This window comes from Aquarana catesbeiana, linkage group LG06 (assembly GCF_042186555.1).
Source record: "Aquarana catesbeiana isolate 2022-GZ linkage group LG06, ASM4218655v1, whole genome shotgun sequence".
NCBI classification, from domain to species: Eukaryota; Metazoa; Chordata; class Amphibia; order Anura; family Ranidae; genus Aquarana; species Aquarana catesbeiana.
The window spans coordinates 356,909,876-356,929,907 of record NC_133329.1 but is presented as its reverse complement, the minus strand read 5'-3'; the positions used below and the strand labels follow the sequence as shown (position 1 = coordinate 356,929,907).

The 20,032-nt window shown below is 43.9% G+C and overlaps 2 protein-coding genes across 11 annotated transcripts in view; both read right to left on the bottom strand.

The window, feature by feature from the left end:
- Positions 1 to 20,032, bottom strand: part of RBMS1 (RNA binding motif single stranded interacting protein 1) — a 531,713-nt gene that overhangs the window by 7,824 nt on the left and 503,857 nt on the right. For 5 of the 10 annotated variants that reach the window (XM_073634059.1, XM_073634061.1, XM_073634058.1 and 2 more), the window contains exons 11-14: positions 16,038 to 16,148; positions 13,453 to 13,506; positions 10,594 to 10,674; positions 7,900 to 7,986 (exon numbers count right to left, since the gene is read on the bottom strand). In XM_073634059.1, the coding sequence (XP_073490160.1) occupies positions 7,909 to 7,986; positions 10,594 to 10,674; positions 13,453 to 13,506; positions 16,038 to 16,148 (324 nt within the window). In that variant the 3' untranslated portion in view covers positions 7,900 to 7,908. The remainder of the gene's footprint in view (positions 1 to 7,899; positions 7,987 to 10,593; positions 10,675 to 13,452; positions 13,507 to 16,037; positions 16,149 to 20,032) is intronic. The other 5 variants (XM_073634065.1, XM_073634063.1, XM_073634064.1 and 2 more) reach the window with 1 other exon arrangement.
- Positions 1,044 to 3,544, bottom strand: LOC141147798 (uncharacterized). The gene is made up of 2 exons (XM_073634975.1): positions 1,876 to 3,544; positions 1,044 to 1,749 (listed from the first exon to the last, which is right to left on the bottom strand). The coding sequence occupies exon 1, from the start codon at positions 3,361 to 3,363 to the stop codon at positions 2,350 to 2,352; it is 1,014 nt and encodes a 337-aa protein (XP_073491076.1). The 5' UTR covers positions 3,364 to 3,544; the 3' UTR covers positions 1,044 to 1,749; positions 1,876 to 2,349.

The window sequence follows — 20,032 nt, the reverse complement described above, 5'->3', positions numbered from 1 at the left end:
TTACAGTTGTAATAATGGCAACTTACATTTTACTTAGGCCCCTTTCACACTGGCGCGACTTAAAAGTCACACGATGCAGCCGCAATTGCAGGGAATGCCTGTGTAAACTTGAGGTCTATGGACCTCAACTCACATCAAAGTTGACCAAAGTAGTACAGGGACTACTTTGAATTCAGTGCGACTTGAAGTCACAAAGAAATTAATGGTACTCATTGAAAATCATGGAGTACGACTTGTAATGAGACTTTGCAGTCCCAAGTCGCACAAGCGTGAAAGGGGCCTTACAGAGTCGCATTATATTTCTAGTTTTTTTTTTTTTTCAGAGGACCATTTTCCCTGTACTGTACAGTTATCGGTGACTGGATAATATAGTGCTAATATAGTATTGTTTCCTTTATTTTCACTTCAAGATCCTGCCAGTAACACTTCCTGTCCTAGGATGAGAATGCTCACCAACCGTACAGTATCTATGGAGAAGCAGCGTTGTCATCCTAAGCTGCTTGCTACAGATTGGGACTAGAGAACTCCTCAGACTCTCCTCATAAAACAGAAGGTGGTGTTCTATAACAGGAGGTGGACTTGGGAGGGCTAATAACTCTGCTTAGGATTCCAGTGCAGCTGAGGCACTGGGGGTGATTTCCCAAAGGCAGTTCACTTTGAAAGAAAGTTTAAACTTTGCAAGGGGGATGTTCCCTTATTTTAGTGAATTTGGTAAAAATTTGCTTTGAAAATACCCAATCACGTGCACTTTTTTTAATCAAGCAGATATGACAAAACCCTTTCGGGGGGGCATTTAGCAAACCAAAAGGGAGGAAACAAGAGAAGTTCATTATTAAATTTGACATACACTTTAAAAAGAGTAATGCCATAATTTAATGCAACACGTACATTTGCTATGCAATTATTTTTGTAACACAATGGTAAAAAAAAAAATAGGATTTTTAAAACAGCTTACCTGTAAAATCCTTTTCTTTCGAAGGACATCACGGGACACAGAGCTACAGTAATTACTGATGGGTTATAGGTATCACTGGTGATTGGACACTGGCACACCCTATCAGGAAGTTCAACCCCCTATATAATCCCTCCCCCTTGCAGGGATACCTCAGTTTTGTAGCCAAGCAATATAGTGTATTAGAAGAGGGGCGGGACCTCTGTGTCCCGTGATGTCCTTCGAAAGAAAAGGATTTTACAGGTAAGCTGTTTTAAAAATCCTATTTTCTTTCTCGAACATCACGGGACACAGAGCCACAGTAATTACTGATGGGATGTCCCAGAGCAATGCTACCTGAGGGGGGGGGAACCACGACCAAGTAGGGTGCAATCAGATCTGAGGACCCTGTACCGCTGCCTGCAGCACACTACGCCCAAAGGCGATATCCTCATGCCTTCTCACATCCACCTGATAGAATCTGGTGAATGTATGAACTGAAGACCAGGTTGCGGCCTTGCAGATTTGAGCCATAGAGGCCCGGTGATGCACTGCCCAAGAAGCACCAATAGCCCTTGTGGAATGTGCCCTGATCTGAAACGGAGGAATCTTCTGTTTCAAACCGTAAGCTTGAATGATCAACTGTCGAATCCATTTAGAAATTGTAGCTTTTGACGCTGCCTGTCCTCTATTGGGACCCTCTGGCAGCACAAACAAAACATCCGTCTTGCGGATCTGAGTAGTTGCCCCTAGATAGGCCTTAACTGCTCTTACTACATCCAACGAATGTAGAGATCTCTCTTCCGGAGAACAGGGATCTGGAAAAAAGGAAGGTAGAACAATGTCTTGGTTTAAATGAAAATCAGAAACAACCTACGGTAAAAAACTAGGATGAGGGTGTAGTACCACTCTATCCTTGTGTATAATCAAATAAGGCTCCTTACAGGAAAGAGCTGCTAATTCTGATACTCTTCTAGCAGAAGAGATGGCCACCAGAAAAATTAATTTCCTTGTCAACAAGACCAAAGGAATCTGACTTCTTGGTTCAAAAGGCTGTTTCTGTAACACAGCCAGGACCAAATTCAAGTCCCAGGGGTTTAGGGGCGCTTTAACCGGAGGATTAAGACGCATCACCCCCTGCATAAAGTTTCGGACCAAAGAATGCGAAGCAAGTGGCCGCTGAAATAATACTGATAAAGCGGAAACCTGGCCCTTGATGGTACTCAAGGCCAGCTTCATCTCTAATCCCATCTGTAGAAAATCAAGGATTCTACCTATGACATATTTCCTGGGATGCCAACCTCTGGATTCACACCAGGTTATATAAGCCTTCCGGACTCTATGATAAATCATCCTGGAAGCTGGCTTCCTTGCATTATTCAAGGAAGATATGACAGGACCTGAGAGCCCACGACTCTTCAGAACGTGGGTCTCAATAGCCAAACCGTCAAATTTAGCGTTTGTAAGGCAGGATGGAACACTGGACCTTGAGATAACAGGTCTGGGCGTACCGGTAGGGTCCACGAGGAACCCACCGTCACCCTTACTATTTCTGCATACCAAGTCCTTCTGGGCCAAGCGGGGGCCACCAGAAGTACCGACTTCCTTTCCTGCCTGATCCTGCGAAGGAGTCGTGGTAGTAGCAGAATAGGTGGGAATGCGTAAATCAGTGAGAACCGATGCCACGGAATCACCAACGCATCCGTCCCGCATGCAAGAGGATCTTTTGTCCTTGCCACAAATCGGTCTATCTTTTTGTTGAATCGGGATGCAAAGAGATCTACATCTGGAACCCCCCATCTTTGGCATATGGCCCAAAAGACGTCGGGATGCAGAGACCATTCCCCTGGAAGTAACTGCTGGCGACTTAGATAGTCCGCCTGCCAATTCTCTATTCCCGGGATGAAAACTGCCGATATGCATGGCACATGCATCTCTGCCCAGACTAAGATCTGGTTCACCTCTTTTTGAGCAGCTCGGCTCCGGGTGCCTCCCTGATGATTGACATAAGCCACTGCTGTGGCATTGTCGGACTGGATCCTGACCGGACAACCCTGTAGCCTGATAGTCCAGGCTTTTAGAGCTAGATGTATCGCCCGGATCTCCAGAATGTTGATGGGTAAGGTCCTCTCTGTCTTGGACCATACCCCTTGGACCGCAGCCTGTTCCAGAACTGCTCCCCAACCTGACAGACTGGCATCTGTTACCACCGTCCAGGTAACCGGTAGAAAGGATTTCCCCTTCTGCAGGTTTTCGGGTATGAGCCACCAATTGAGGCTCTGACGCACCGCATGCGGCAGGTGCATCGGAAAGTCTAATGCCTGAACCTTCTTGTTCCAGGTCGACAGAATACTGTGTTGCAGCATTCTTGAGTGAAACTGAGCATAGGGAACTGCTTCGAATGAAGACACCATCTTCCCTAGTAGCCTCATACAAAGGCGGACTGAGGGACCCTTCTTGGTCCTTACTGTCAGAATCAGCTCTCTCAAAGCAGTGATCTTTGCCTGGGGTAGAAATATTTTCTCCTGGCTTGTATCTATAATCAGACCTAAATACTCCAGTCTTCTTACTGGTTTTAGGAAAGACTTTTCTAAGTTGAGGATCCAACCCAGGTGTTCTAGATACCTGACCGTGGTCCTCAAGTTTCCATTCAAAGAGGCTACCGACCGGTCTATCAAGAGCAGGTCGTCTAGGTATGCTATGACAGCTATACCCTGAGCCCTTAATCTGGCCAGAGGAGGAGCCAAGATCTTTGTGAACACTCGAGGTGCAGTGGCTATCCCAAAAGGCAGAGCCACAAACTGGAAATGGCGCCCTCCTACCTCGAAGCGCAGAAACTTCTGATGAGCAGGAAAAATGGGCACATGCAGATATGCATCTCTGATGTCTATTGATGCCAGAAATTCTCCTCCCTGCAGGGTGGGAACTACTGTTCGAATTGATTCCATGCGGAAGGATTGAATACTTAGGAATCGGTTCAGATCCCTTAAGTCCAAAATGGGCCTGACATCCCCATTTGGGTTTTGGACCGTAAAAAGGTTGGAATAGAAGCCCAATCCCTGGTCCTTTGCGGGAACTATCATAATGACCTCCTGCGACAAAAGTCGCTCTAATGCTAGAAGGAGCGACTGCTTCTTCTCTGGGTCTCTGGGAACATTTGATCTGAGGAACCGAGGAGAAGGGAATTCCTGAAACTCCAGCTTGTACCCTAAGGTTACCGTGGAGACTACCCATCTGTCCTGGAAGTCCTCATGCCAGAGCTCTGAGAACTGTCGCAGTCTTCCCCCCACTCGAGTGAGCGGGGGCGCCCCCTCATGCAGAGGTCTTAGTGTTTTGCCTAGTAGGCTTCTTTCCCCAGGACTTCTTTTGTCCCTGGGGTTGACTCTTGTCTCTGGACCCCGATGGAGGCGGCCGTCGAGACTGCCTGGAGGCTGAAGCCCCCGGCGCTGGGGAAAGAGTCCGTTTGAAAGAGGGACGCTTACTCTTCTTCTTGACAGGTAAGAGAGTGCTTTTCCCACAAGAGATTCTCTTGATATAGTTATCCAAGTCCTCTCCAAACAACCTTGCACCACGAAATGGAAACCCAGCCAGTAGCTTCTTACATGGTGCTTCGGCTGACCAATTTTTCAACCATAGGATTCTACGTATATGCACCAACCCCAGTGAAAGACGGGAGGTTTGCACGATAGAATCTCTAATGGCATCAACCACAAAGCATAAGGCCGCTGGAAGGTTAGCAAACCCCTGGGCCTGCTGTTCAGGTAATACTTTGATGAACTGCTTAACATGGTCTCTTAAGTATTGACAGACTCCAATCGCTGCTACTGCAGGTTGGGCCACTGATCCTGCTAAGGAGAAAACATCCTTCAATAGGGATTCCATCCTTTTATCTACAGGATCCCTGAGCATCTGAGCATCTGAGCATTGTCTACAGGACAAGTCAGGCTATTATTTACGGAGGAAATGGCGGCATCAATAGCCGGTATTCCCCACATTTTAATAAACTTTTCTTCCATCGGATAAAGTGTTGAAAACTTTCTCGGCGGAAAAAAACGTTTGTCTGGGTGATCCCACTCAGAATAAATAAGCTTTTCAAGTAAAGTGTGAACAGGAAAAGCATGTGCTGCTTGGAAATGTTTCAGTGACCCCAAAGCAGAAGAGGATTCTTTAGCAGTTTCAGGTATGGGCAACTTAAATGTGGAGCGGACCAATCCAGTGAGGATCTGCACTAAGACTTTCTCCTCTTGGGAAGTCGCAGAGGGTCCCTCTCCACCTGAATCCTCCGAAGAGGAATCATCCATCCCATCCCGATCCTCTGAAAGGGATTCATCTCCTTTATCCCAGAGCTCCTCTGTCTGAGGGTCTTGGGGAACAGAGGAAAGCCTAGTGCGTTTTCTTCCACTGAGTGAAGACGTAATCACGGCCATTAATCTTTCCTCTAGACCATTAATGGTTGAGGAAAAAACCTCTTGTGTAATATATACAGGGGCTGAAGTGCCAGAAGCAGGTGTAGCCCCTGACCCCGATGGCTCTCCCTGGCTAGCCGTCCCTGGCCCATCTTTAGGGGGGGAGGATGCTGCCGACAGGGGGCCCTCAGAACCTGAACGAGATCCCCTAGTGTCTCTGGTTCCTGGGGTGCTTGAACCTCTTCTACCCATAGTGCAAAGCAACAAGGTGTGAGGTATACAAATGAACACTGCCCGCTGAGCGATGTAGTCTGGCTAAAAGCCTTGCTACCCAATGCTCAGTCTGGTGTTACTTCAGTAAATGCTGCCTAGGAGAATGCCTGTGTCCCACCTTACATGCGACCGTCAGCTCTGTGTCTCTCAGAAGGCTGAGTGCACCTGTACAGAGTGCCTTTAATAGCCTGCAGCTGGCCTGAGTGGGAGTCTAAACACTCTGTGCTGACATCCTGCCCCCTCCTCTACCGCCCCCCCCCCCCCCTCGAGTTTTGAAAAAAACGAGCGCTTCCCGCACTGCCGACTCTCCTGTCATGCTTCTGGAGAAAAGGCTGGGGATGGGGGGGGGGGGGGGGGGGGGGGAAGAGACTGGTAACAAGATCTGCCTGAACGGCTATCTTCAGAGATGGTGGCCATTAGGCCGCAGAGCCCGGGTGGTATAACCACTTTCTAGACCCCTGTGGCCCCTCTCTAGCCTGGGGGGGAACATTCAAACATGAGAAATCCCCCTTTCCACCTTACCTGCTTGCAGCCTGCTTTGAGATGCTGGGACATAATCAGCACTGAACACCTGAGACAGTCAGTCAGCATGTGTAGGTTTGTGCTCTTGGCAGCCCCCGGTGGTCACAATAGGCATAGCATGCATTTACCTTAAAGGAGAAAAGCCACTAGAACTCAAAAATTCTGTGGAATCTCCTCTTACCTTATCCAGCCGCAGGGTGCTGTTTACACAGACCCAATCTTCACCTCTCACGGTGGGCTCCGTTTGAAAAAACCGTCAGAGACTGGGGCCCCCATCAGTAGGGGGATCCAACAGTTCTGGGACCGTAAAGCACCTCGCCAGAAATTAGGAAGTTTAAAGCCATTTTCTGATCTGCGGGGTCCAGCTCTCCAAAAAGAGAAGCATTACGGGTAAAACCTCGTTTCTTCGGACACGAGGCCCGGGTACCATTCAATTCGGCCATGAAAAGACACTTTGAATGGATCTGGTTCGCCTGGCTTGCCCCAGTATAGGATCTTAGGATATTCCCTTTGGAGCTCAGCACAGGACATCTTTACACGTCCATCACCTAAGACACTGGCGTAAAAACTGAGGTATCCCTGCAAGGGGGAGGGATTATATAGGGGGTTGAACTTCCTGATAGGGTGTGCCAGTGTCCAATCACCAGTGATACCTATATAACCCATCAGTAATTACTGTGGCTCTGTGTCCCGTGATGTTCGAGAAAGAAAAAGGCTTTTCTAGTCCAGGAAGGGTTAGAACCTGTGTTGGGTTTTGAATTGCTGCCTGTGCCTCTGCTATAGCGATTCACCCTCCTTTGTCATGCTGACCTTAGTAACCATCACTAAATATCCGAAATATTAAGTGGTCACCAGAACAGGTAAAGAGGATGGGTGTACCATTGGGCAAACTTGTTCTGGTGACAACTATGTAAGGAGAAATTCTCTCACCTTCTTACTTTCTGCTGTGTCCAGGACTGAAAGTGAAGGGAAAAATCCCCAATGAGACACAGAGGGCGCAAAACCAGGAGTTTTATCCATTATATACTCGAAAATTTAAACAGTTTGGATGTGGATACAGTATACTTTTGCATAACAATTTCCACAATATGGGTAGGCAACACTGTACAGCTCAGTCTCTGATACAGAAAACGATGGCTCCTCTATATAAAGTGGTGTGGTGACAAACATCCTTTCCTTTTAACAGCTTATTCTCCAGTTTGTCTTCTTAGTTCGATTTATAAGATTTATAGCTCCATAAATCTAACAGAATTCACCAGCTTGCCCTCTGATCTAGGGGAAACCTATTTTTGGTCAATGCATGTCCCCTGGAAATAAAGAGCATTTGTCTAGAACAGAAGATCTATTGAAAGCCAATCACAGATTTGTTACTTTATGTTGCTGAACAATCGTTAAGTCCAATATTTACAATCACCGGTTTGAATATACTGGCAATACTGCCCATCTAGCAAATTTTCCTGGATAGTCACTTATATAAAATGTATTATAGTACGCTTATGCTTTCATGTTCCCTGGAACACAGCATGCAATATAGCACAAAAAACACAGCACAACAGCCAATCAGAACAAGAGGAGGCATATGGTAAACCGCAGGAAACATGTCCCCAAGGGTAATATAAATCACAGGAGCAACATCAATGAATGGAGGGAAAAAACAGGGACCAAGGGATGTAATGAGAGGTCTTCTGAATATACTTTTTACTATTTAGAAATTTCACTCCTAAGAAATAATTTTTAGGTCTTTTCCAAAGTATACTCTTTCCTCACCTTTTAGAGTTACTTGTTCTGTTGATAGGTGTATGGAGAATGTTCACTAGACGTCTCTACTGTCACTGACTGGGTTTGGTTGGGTTCCTGGAAGAAATGACACATTATTATTATAGCAATGAGACTGGTATAAAGACAAACAGGATACAACTTCCTTCCAAGTAAGCAATTTTTTTAAGCGATCTTATTTAAAAAAGGTAAGCTGCAGAGTATTTTATGTAAGGACACATTTTAAAAGTAAATCCTCCGCATTTATTTATTTCATGATAGCCCACATAAAATTCAACCTTACTTATATAGCTGTAAGCTATGTGCATACCCCCCACCCCCCACCCCCGACTCCTGAAGCCACAGCAAGTTCTCACTGGACAAGGAAGGAGCAGAAGTATATTGCTGAGCTCATCCCTATGCTCTCCCCTCTTGTAAGCAAGGTTGAATAGCAGAGTGCCAAGCAGTAGAGCTTAGCTGAGCCCCTTCCTCTCACAGTCTAAACCCCCATACACACGGGCAGAATGTCAGGCGCCATCGGTCAGTTCAATAGAAAATCGTCCGACATTCGGCCTTGTGTGTACGGCAGTCGGTCTGACAGAAGCCGACCATTCCCGAAAAAGGTCTGCCAACCAGCTCATGATCAGCAGACCAGAGTGTCAGAACACAATAGCACAGCAGGGGAGATCACTGTACTAACAACAGCTCCGAAATGAGCAGTCAGTTTTTATTCCCATTTAGCCTTCTGGAAAAAAAAAACAAACAAAAAAAAAAAAAACCTATCGGAGAGATCGCTTCTCCACCCTCTCTTGTCAATCATCTGGTACATGTGACCGGTCCCAGATGATTGCAGGGCCAGTGACGGCGCACGGCTTGCGTATCCACAGTTAAAATGCCGGCGCCGCCGAGCGGAGGGGGGGGGCGAGCGGGGCTTCGATCCCCCGCATCGCTGGACCCAGGGACAGGCAAGTGTCCGATTAAAAGTCAGCAGCTGCAGTATTTGTAGCTGCTGACTTTAAATTTTTTTTTTTTTTTTTTTTTTTTTAAATGGGAACCCCGCTTTAAGCAACCCAGAGATTATTTTGTGTTCAACCAGCACATTGAATGGGGGGACACAAAGACGTGTGGTCGAGTAGGCCTTATGCACACTTTGCTCCTGGTGAGAAAAAAAATACACATAAAGCTGCATTTTGCAAACAAACAAAAAAAAAAAAAAAAAACTAACCACAATCGTAAAGATGGTGTTGTAAGTTCATCAGCGTGCATGTGGCCCTATTGCCAGGGCTGCTGATAAGGCAGTACAACTGGTCCTGCTGTACTGGGCCCAGGCCTCATCAGCTAAACAGGGGGGCCCAGGGCAACTGTATTGTTCATTTCTGTCTAAATTAATGGATTTACTAGACTGCACCCCCATTCCTACTTGCTTAAAGCTTAAATTACATTTCTCTGGTTCCCATCAGGTCAGAGGGGCCCAAGAGGTGGGACTACTTTTTCCATTTTTGGGACGCAGGGGGATAAAGTCAGTGCCAATGTTTCGCTACACACAACAGGGAGATGTGTGGCGTGTAGACGGGGATGGGTGGGCCCTGTCAGGAAGGCTTACGGGTCCCCATAGTTTCTAACAGTGGTCCTGCTTATTACTAAGTGGAAGCAATGAAAACCATCACTGTATCCCAAATGGTTGAACAAGGAAAATAACGGCCATAATGAGCTGTGAAATAACACGCGAGTGGATATAATTGTTGTGAACACAAATAGGAAAAATGTAAGTATGAGAGCAAAATGGTAATTTCTATCAAAGCGCGGCTATATGTTGAAAATGCCAGGATTTATCCTCAGTGTAACCAGAATCCCAAATGGGATAAAACGTGGTCAGGCTACCCTCTATAGTATGAGCACCATCAATCATCATAGGCCTATCTACTCGATTGATTATTTGTACAGGGAAAGCAAAGCCAGTCTGAGGCAAAGCCCATTGTTCTGCTCTGGCTATTGTTGACTATATATTTTGCATGATCTTCTATGCTTTGAATATTTTATCTATAGATCTGAAGTTTTACCCTCTAGGTCTGGGAGTGTGGTGAGCTGAATGACAGTCATATACAGAGATTCTAATATTTCCTCTAGAAATAACACTAAACCATGATGTAAAATACTAGGGATTCTGCATACATACCTTCCCCCTGGTCTATACAAGGTTTAAAAGCTTAAAAAAAAAATGCTTTATTTATTCTACTAAGATTGACAAGGTTGATCACGTTCAATAAACCTGTCACAAACCTTTTCAATTCGCACTTAGCATATGATTAAAAAAAAAAAAAGCCTGAGCTGAAGTTACTTTTAATGAAAGCTGCATGTCAAATTGTCCATCTTCCCTGTAAAAGTCAACCTTGGGCTGACCCCCGGCTGCCTCTCAACTGGTCAGTGAGGGAATCCATCTTAAAGGATCAATAGGGTGGTAGGAGGGGCGGGGCCAAGTTTGACTTCAAGAAAAATTATGCTTTAGATACATCAGCTGCTTAGATCTCAGGATTATTCAAACATGCCGTTTCACCATTGGTAACTTATTCTAATGTTTTTTTTCACCCCGAGCTCCTTTTGAATTGCTCAGGTTTGTGACCAGACATCTCACTCTGGCATTCAAGTCAGGCCTGATCTGTTCAGTTTATTTCAGCACTTTGACCTAAGCCAGACATTAATACTGACCTCCACAGAGACGGCAGCTGTTTGGACGTGTGTGTACTGCGGTATATACGCTCCTTGCATAGCTGTTGTGGCAGGCATATACTAAAATAAAATTAAAAAAAAAGCACATTAAATATTCAGAAGACAGAAAAAATATATTTGAGCTTCCAGCTTTCTGCCCATTTTTTTTTTACATCAGTTTATTATAGGATTAGTCTAATTAATCTATGGTGTATAGCAGGAATCTTCAAACTACGGCTCTCCAGCTGTTGCAGAACTACACATCCCACAAGGCATTGTAAAACTGACATTCATAGGCATGATGGGAATTGTAGTTCCTGAACAACTGGAGGGCCGTAGTTTGAAGACCCCTGGTGTATAGTATGGGTATAGTATTGTCAGGATACTAGTGCATCACACTTAAAGCAGATATCCAGGCTAAATCTAACTAGTCCAAAAAATGCTTCTTCCACCTATGCTGACTAACGTGTGTAAGAAAGATGTACAGCAGTGGTCGGCAACCAATTGATCATGAGCAGGTGACCGGTAGACTGCTAACCATCCTTGCCGACTCCTGGAACCTGGACAGGAGGGGCGGCATTTACTGGAACCAATCTGCATTTTCTTCCTGCAGCAGCTGAAAGCCGGCTTCTCCTCCTCTTCCTCCTGACAGCACTCGGTACCAGTTAATGCCACTCTTTCTGCTTCCTGGAGAGAGGGGGAGGCCTCTTTCCGGCAGCGCTGCCAGCTTCCCTCCTCTCCCCTCCCACCGGCTTCTGCAGGGGATCGTTTCAGGATAGAGAGTGGGGGAAGGAGCAGGTATATATGCCATTTACCTGCTCCTACCTTTTTTGAATGAACACAGTAAGTGATCGGTATTGTGTTCATTCATAACTAAAGCATAATAAACTGTTTACCATGCTTGAGTTTGTAAAATGAACAGTAAGCTGCTCAGCAGAGAGCGTTTCACCATTTACTGTCCAGTGCAGCTGAGGCTGGAGAGAAAGGGGCTGGGGAATCTATCCTCAGTCCTATACTCAAAAGTTAGTCTGTTCAGAACCCTAATTTCACCAAATTCCCCCCCAACAGGACTCGTAAAAAGAAAATAAATAAAAATTAAACTACTGCCACCATCCACTTTTAAAAAGGTAGGCAAAGTTTATACTTTTACAGTGACATTTGTTATTATATTTTTCCTTACAATTTAGTTAGGCCTTGAAGAAGAGAAAAGTGGTGCCGATCCCTAGTGATCTTTGTTTGCTTTCAAGTTGTTCAGCTAGAACTCAAAAGGTTGCCTACCTCTGATGTACACCCATATTCAGCCCGCTCCAGTCATGTAACCTCAGTAAGTCAGCAGCAGCCGCACAGGAGAAGAGCGCTAGACAACGGCTGGGAATTCCAGGAGCAGTGATGTCCCCTATAGGCTCCCATGGTTCATCCTTTACTGGCACTCAGGCTTCTCCCCTGCGACAACCGCTGGCTGCAGTCGCATGGAAACCACATGGTACCCTTGGGTGTCTGCTAAAGAGCAGTTTGCATGCCCTCACCTGCACAAGTGAGAACCTATGCAAGAAACCCAATTTGAATATGAATCCTAAGAGTGGTATTCCAAGTGGTGCCTCACCCTAATTATAGGGGAAGAGCATCTATATTATACATACAAAAAAAAAAAAAAAAAAACCACACCCCACAAAGGAAATGTGCTTCTACTGAGCCTACCAGTGGAAAAAAAAAATCCATTCATTGGATGAAAATTATGAAATTAGTAAATCTGACAAGGCAATGTGAAGATAGGGGTGGGTGAGGGTCTAGGAGGGGAACCCCCCCCAGTGGTATAAGCAATTGTTTGTTGGGGGGGTGGGGGTGGGGGGGTATTCACATGGCCTTGTCATAGCATCAATTTTTTGCCGCTGATCATGTACCCAGGTCTCCCTTGCTAGTGCACAGGCTGCCAGTCAAAACCACATTTCCATGGACAGTGACAATACAGGCTAGGTCAAGGGGGGTGGCTTTTTAGAATTTATTGCCGAGTATCTTGGAACAGGAGACGGATCAAGATACTCCAAATAACAAAAACAGGAGTTTAGCTTCTGACTAATTTTCTCTAAACTGCTGTCACACATGAAAGTCACAAATCAGGCCCTACTCACTGTCCCAGGAGCTGATCTCCCAAATTTAGCCCAGCAGCCTAACTAGAAGGAGTTACATATGTAATTTACTGTACATCTACTTTAAGCCAGGTCAGGCTGCCTGGTCTTCATGCAAGTGGCAAGCTTTAGTGCCTTTTGTGTGAAGATATAAGAGTCTATATCCATCAATACAGCAGTGATTCCTCTGCAGTATGGAATATCACATAATTTCACATTTCTATGCAGAAGCACAACAGTATGTGTTTATCGAAGATGACCTATGAACGGAGACATGACAGCCAAGGCACCAAATTCATGACATGGGTAGAATAACCATCTAGTCTGTAGGGTTCCAGGAAGACACTACCTCAACTTTTAAGAAGCTCTCATCTCTCTACATCTCTGCATTAGAGAATACCATTCACTGCCATCAACTGGGTGTTGCGCCAGCTACCTAACTGCGCCCGTATGCTTGTGTTACTGATCAGTGTTTGGTGAAAGTTAATTAGAGGAGTCATAAGCAACAGTGGGGGTTCCATTATATGCATAGGTGTGGTATTACCACTGCCCCGCTCCTTGCTTTCATCAGTGAAATCTTTTTAGCTACCGACAGTTTAACAACCTGACCAACACACATGTGACCTGCTGAGACCCAGGATGATACTCTTATCTTGGTGTTCACCTGGAATCATTTGTCAAGGTTAAAGCTATCCATACACCAAGAGTTTCAACTAGTTGTTGAAGAACCTACCAAAATCCACAACGTGGATGGCTCTGTTGGCTCTTCCTGCCCCTCATCCTTCAACTGAAAAACAAAGCCAGGCAGAAAATTGTTGGCCAATCAGATGCAGCCACTGTTTGGGTATAAGGACAGCTGCATGTGGTGGCTGTTAGTAGATGGTACGATAGCCTAGCATGGCGGACTTGTCCATCCATGCTGTTAGCATTGAAAAAGGAATCTGCTACTTTTCATTCAGCTTTCAGGCTGAACAAAAAAAAATAAAAAATAAATCTGTACAGCCAGTTTAAAATACAACTAAAGGCAAAACTTTTTTATTCAGTTTTGGATAGAGTGGAGAGGGATTAGAACATCTACCAAGTTTTTATTGCCGTCTGTGCCCCCGTTAAAGGGATTCACCCTCCCTGTGTGTCCTGTTTACAATGATCATTGAAAGTGAAAGTAGAAGATCACAAATTTTGGGTTGTCCCCAGAAAAGTATTAGAGAGGAAATCTTCCAATGGGGATACTGGTTCTGGGGACCTGAGGGGGGGTCCCAAGGAATTCCCTTACTTTGCAGGGATTTCCTCTCACTTCCTGTTTAGCTATGGGACTGGAAGTGAAGGGAAATCTTGCCAGTGGTATACAGATGTTAAAAAAAAAAAAAAAAAAAAAAAATCTGACAGGGGTTTTAATCCTCCTTTGCTCTATCTAAAATGAAAAAAAGTTTTGCCTCTAGTTCTACTTTAACATTTCTTTTAAGCTGGCTGCAGGCATAAACACAATGCTTGTATGGCTGTCTGTGACCGTGTGATAGGGAAGGATTGGCCATCTCTTGATTTCCAACATTAACATTATCTCTTGATAAGCCAGCATTAACCTGGAAAAAGTGTTGTAGCCCATCTGGAGACCTAGTAGCGGAGACTCTGCAGGTGCTCACAGAGATGAAGTGGTCACCCAATCTAGCTAAAAGGGACCAGATTAGCAGACTACGAGTAGAAGTATAGGCACTTTTGGGGCTCGTGTAGATGGGTCAATGCGGCATTTCCTTCATGCGTATTCAGCTTGCATTTGTGACAAATTTGAGCCACCATTGAGATTCTTCAGAGGTGCTTCAGATCTTTCTAAATTGCTTCTGATTTATTGCTAAACTGCATGAAGCTGCTTCAAGCATTTCTTGGTTTTCTGAGTCAATGAGGTTTAATGCCAGCAATGTCTCAGTGTAAAAGGCTTTTGATTTTAGGCTCTCCTATAAGCCATAAGCCTATGTGAGTGGAAGGGATCTATGCTGTCTGAAGCTGCTCAAATAGTTTAGTTCAAAAACGCACCCCTTAGAACAGTGGTTCTCAACTCCTGTACTCAAGACCCACCAACAGGCCAGATTCGCAAGATAACTGAAATACATCACAGGTGAGATCATTTGCTGCACAGTGATTGCAGTATTCTTGTCTGCATCTCCCCAAGGTAATACTTATAATCTGGTCTGTTAGTGGGTCCTGAGGACAGAAGTTGAGAACCACTGCCTTAGAGAAAAAAAAGTTAGATTTCTTTGAACCTACATTTTCGATCTCTGATTTTAATGGGGGTTTAATATTCCAGTTTCAATGAAGAAAGCCGAAAGCAAGCGTGAGACCTCTGTAGAGTCTCAACAGCAGGTGGGCAAGAATAAAAACACAGGAGCAGACATGTCCCTGCTTAAGTTCTAGACAGACATAGCTAGTAAAAGTAAACATCAGTAATTTTACAAATCTGCAAGAATTCTTGACAATTCCCAATATATAAGAACAGCAAATTACAAAAAAAAAAAAAAAAAAAAAAAAGGGCCTTGATCGCCAGCCCACTGACTTTTGCCTAGGAAGAAAACGCCTCTCCCCCATTGGTCAGTCTACGTTGTTATTTTAAAGCAAGTCATAATAAGAGAGGCTGAAGTGGGGGCTGCTCTGTCTCACATTTGTGACCACCACCAAGTACTGTGCTGGTACCAGAATGTACAGGATTGTCTCATCTCTGATCCACCATCTTAGTTAAGGTAGATGCAGACCCTGGCTACATCTGAACAAGAATGATTCCATCCTTCTGATCATAAAGCACACAAAAAGGTATATTGCCAGGCAGATTACCTCGATCATTGAGAGGTAATACATTAGCATGCATGCACTTAACATGAAAAAATATATATCTGATGCTAGGTCCACTAAAGAAACCTGGTTGTTCTAAAGGAACGTTTGAATAAATTATGAATTGGAGATGCAGCGTGGAGGGCAGGTCTCATTTTGAAAGTTACAAGGAAATCAATCAGCTTCCCATTATCTGCTTTTCTCCTTGAATGTGCATTAAAAAGTCATAAAACATTCAGGCTCAGCACAATTTCCTCTTTGATCATCGCTAAGCCAACAGTTCTTTCCAGAAAAGGGAAAATTTATTTTCATCCAAGTCTCACCATTCCCAAAATAAGCCACCAATCTTCCCAAAGCACCAAGACTCATCTGCGTTTGTGATAATTTACCTATTCCATACAGCAGTATTGGCTCCCACAGTGTAAAGAAGCTCATTACAAACATCTATAGAGTGTAGTCATACAGTTTCCTATGACACAAAACAATGAAGAGGCCACTTACTGTTCCACTGCTGCTTAATGACAGATGACCCATCTGCTGGGACAGAGGGCTCATCATCGATGTAGGCTGTAGTGACATGGTATGGTCCATGGAGGGAGTTAAGACAGCTCCCTAAACAAGAAAATAAAAGAAGATTAAACCACTATCCACTCCTACACAATTTATCAAAGCACATTCAATAAAAGGAAACTCTTTAGGGATTTACAGAAGTGGGTTTTTAATGACCCTTGTACCATTTCCCTAAAACCAAATTTGTAAAAGGATGATCCTACCACCAAAGAGGGAGCTTGTTTACATTTAAGCTTGAGCTACTGAGATCTGTAAATATCAGGCTTTTTGGAACAGGTGGCAAGAAAATAACATAAAATATGGAAAAAGGAGGCTAAAGCACTGCTTGCTAGATTCATGAATACTAAAAATCATATGCTATTGTTCACAAAAAAAAAAAAAAAAATTAAAAGTTGTATTCATGATGGTTTCTGCTCAAGATTCTCACTGTCTCCTACCTCCATGATCTGCTACGGTTGTATTTATTAAGGGAATGAGTGGTGTGCACCAATGTAGCATAGAGTGATTTACTACAGTCACCTGGGTATCAATGCTCACACCTATACATTATGTGCATTTCCCGTGCATGTTACTCACGTTCTGGGTCTACATGTTTTGGGGATGTTCCAATTTCTTTATAGCGTGCCCTCAAAACACAGGAATGCATCAAAAACGCACATGCCCTTAAAGTGACACTAAACCATATCCTTAATCTCTAAATCTTCTTTAATCTTTTTGCCCCCCTTGTAACATCCACTGAACTGCTGAACCTTCTTCCCCTCATATCTGTTTGGAACAGGCAGTGCGCATTAAGCTGGCCATACCATACATAGACTGAAATTTGGCCAGTTCAGCAGGAACTAGCCAAATTTTGATCCATGTATGGCTGTTCCCATTCATAAGAAGTTGATCGATAGATTGTTGAAAATTTTTGTTTTGATCAGCAGTACTGATATATTCTAACAGTGAGGGAGTTACACTTTCAGAATACATTGACACAGCAGAGCGGATTCCTGCATCCCGTATGTGTGAATATTGGTTCAGTCTTTCCTTAAGCCAGCTTGCAAAGTGAAACTACTGATCACGTCAGCTCTAGTTGCAGTCACATACACGGCTCTATGCACATTGACAAACCTAGTGTCCATCTTGGGAGTGAGCAAGAGAAGGTGCCTATGTTCCTACATACAGTGGGGCCAAGGAGAAGGAAGATCCACCCTCTAACAGGAAGTCAGATCACATCGCAAAAAAATAAAATAGAATAAAAAATAAATAAATTGGAGATTTGGATGAGGCTGAGAGCAATAGCAGGGATGTTTTGAGTGAACACTCAAATAGCATTCTTTTGTACACCAGAGTTTAATGTCACTTTAGGGTCACAAGTCCCTTTAAAGCTTTACTTTTTATATGAACTGGGACTTCATGTTGTTTATTAGATGTATCATATCCAATAGGAGTTGCATTGGCTACATATGAATTGCAAAGTTTATTAGTTTATTTTTTTCTAGTGCTGCGCTGACTATCTGTAGTATAATTAACCTTAATGAGATATTTCAGTTTAGAAAAAAGTACCATTGGAAAAAAAAATAAAAATAAAATAGAAATCTTAGGTTATGTAAACCCTAAAGCAGAACTTCTCAAATCTGCTCCCTTCCTTTTGGTCTGTTAAATAAACCATTCAAGGGGTTTGGTTATATCTGTTTAATAGTTATAAAAAATAATTGTAATGTTACTGCGTGTACATCGGTGTCAGACAATCGCATGACTGTATTGTCCAACTGTAAATTTGTAGTATGACTATGCAACTTTTGTACAGTTTCCTACTTAAAAATTCTCCAATGAACGATTAAACAAGAAAACAACTATTGATCTTCCAGAAAGCTTGTGAGCTTATAATGTCATGTGCTTTGCCTGTGCTGACTGATAATTATTTTGATCTCAGCTATCTGAGGGATAGAGAGATATGTTCCTTCTAGGTCATGGAGTATAGGAAAGGGTGAGGTCCAGTATCTGACGGCCAAGGAGGCCCGGATCCACCGGCGCAGCGGCCAAGGAGGCCCGGATCCACCGGCGCAGCGGCCAAGGAGGCCCGGATCCACCGGCGCAGCGGCCAAGGAGGCCCGGATGAGAAACGTAAAAAAAAAAAAAAAAAATCACTCATTGCTAGAACCAAAATTTGTATCCTGCGCTTCATGCATCAGCCATACTGATGCAATGTGGGGGAAGCCCAGACAAAAAATGGCAGATTTACACTCCCCACCTTAGACGCCAAGATACAATTTTACCAGCTGAACTCCTGGCAAGAAAAATAAATGTATTTTTACATGCCACAAATAACTTCTGAAAAGTACCTTCATCTTAGCTGCCTCATATACAGCAGCATTTGCAATGAGAGAGGGAGAGTCAATTAGATATTCCAAAGCCAAATTCTTTTTTTTCTATTTTGGATAGCATAGGGTAGGGTTAAAACCCATGTCAGTTTTGCCATCTCCCCAAATGGGACATTTTCCGTCACTTCTTGTGCCATAGACAGGAAAGTGAGGGAAAGGTCCTTCTAGATTGCTGCCACCGGACGTATCCCCTTTTATTGAGTTCACCTCTATTCCTTTTCTGGTGAGAACTCAAAATTATAATTTTTGCTCACTTTCAGTGACATGGTCACCAGGACAAATATAAAGAAAGACTGCTCCTAATTGGGGACACATACGGCCATAAAATCCTGACAGGGGCCCCTTAAAGTGGACCTTCACCCTAAGGTCATGTTTTGCCCTGCTTCCCCTCTTACAAAATTAACGCCACGTACTCAGATTTGCCACAGGGCTGAAGTCTAAAGAGAGCCTTGCAGCACATCTGGACATGTGCCGTTTCCATGTCCATCTGCTTATGCTCGGGGTTTCTGCTGTGCTACCAGGAAGTCAGATACCTTCCCCGTTTTTGTGCATGCGTGGAAAATTACGTGCACATGAGCAGATGTGCCGATGGCCACTGCCAGGGCGAGCCCATGTGCACATCTGCGCCTGGGGGGGGGGGGGGGGGATTTAAAAACAATTAAAAAAAAAAAAAAAAAAAAGCCTGTAGATGCACTTTAACACTGTAAACACGCTTACAGGAGGGCACGGAACAGAGGTTGCTTTTAAGGGTGTTCTGATGCTACTTGATGGTCACCTTGTCTTTCTATTTGTGATTTGAAAAGCTCATTCGATAAAATGTTCTATTTTCCTCCCAATTTTTCCTGCAGTTCTGCTTTAAATTAATTAAATTCTGTTGCATGTTCTTGGCTGTTTTGTAAGATAATAAATACTGTATGGCTCTACAAAAGAAGACAAAAGAAATGTGTATCTCCCTATGTAGCATTCGTTTGAGAAGCTTGTTACATGAAACATTCATAGGCCCTTTCAAACATAACGAACATGTGACAATTGGGAAACAGGGCCGCAGGCGCGTGCTGTGTTCTCAAAGACTTTCCTGCAAGAAGGAAATTGACGAAAGCGCGGTTTGTGGTTACTGAGGCAAAGCGAAAGATACAGAGATTGAGCTTGATAATTTTTATGGGGAAATTACTTTATGAATAAAATGTGAAAAAGTACAGGAACCTGGCCTACACTTGACGTCAATATCCCCTTCAAAAATAGGCCTGAATCTTGAAATGTAGACAATGTGTGATATGTAGTGTCCATAGCAGGTCGATCAGTCAACCAGCAAATGCCTGAATGTTTTTCATTTATACAGAATAGAGTGAATCTTAAAAGATTATGGCCACTAGTAAAGACAATAGAAAATATCTTACAGCAGAACGAAGGCAAAACTTATTTTGGCTGTAGTAAGGGGGATTGGGGTTTATAACCCGCCTTTTTTTGCGCCATTTGTGTCCCAATAGAGAGATTTCCCTTCACTTCCTGCCTCATAGCCAAACCAGGAAGTGAGAGAAAATCCCTCCAAAGCGAGGGAAT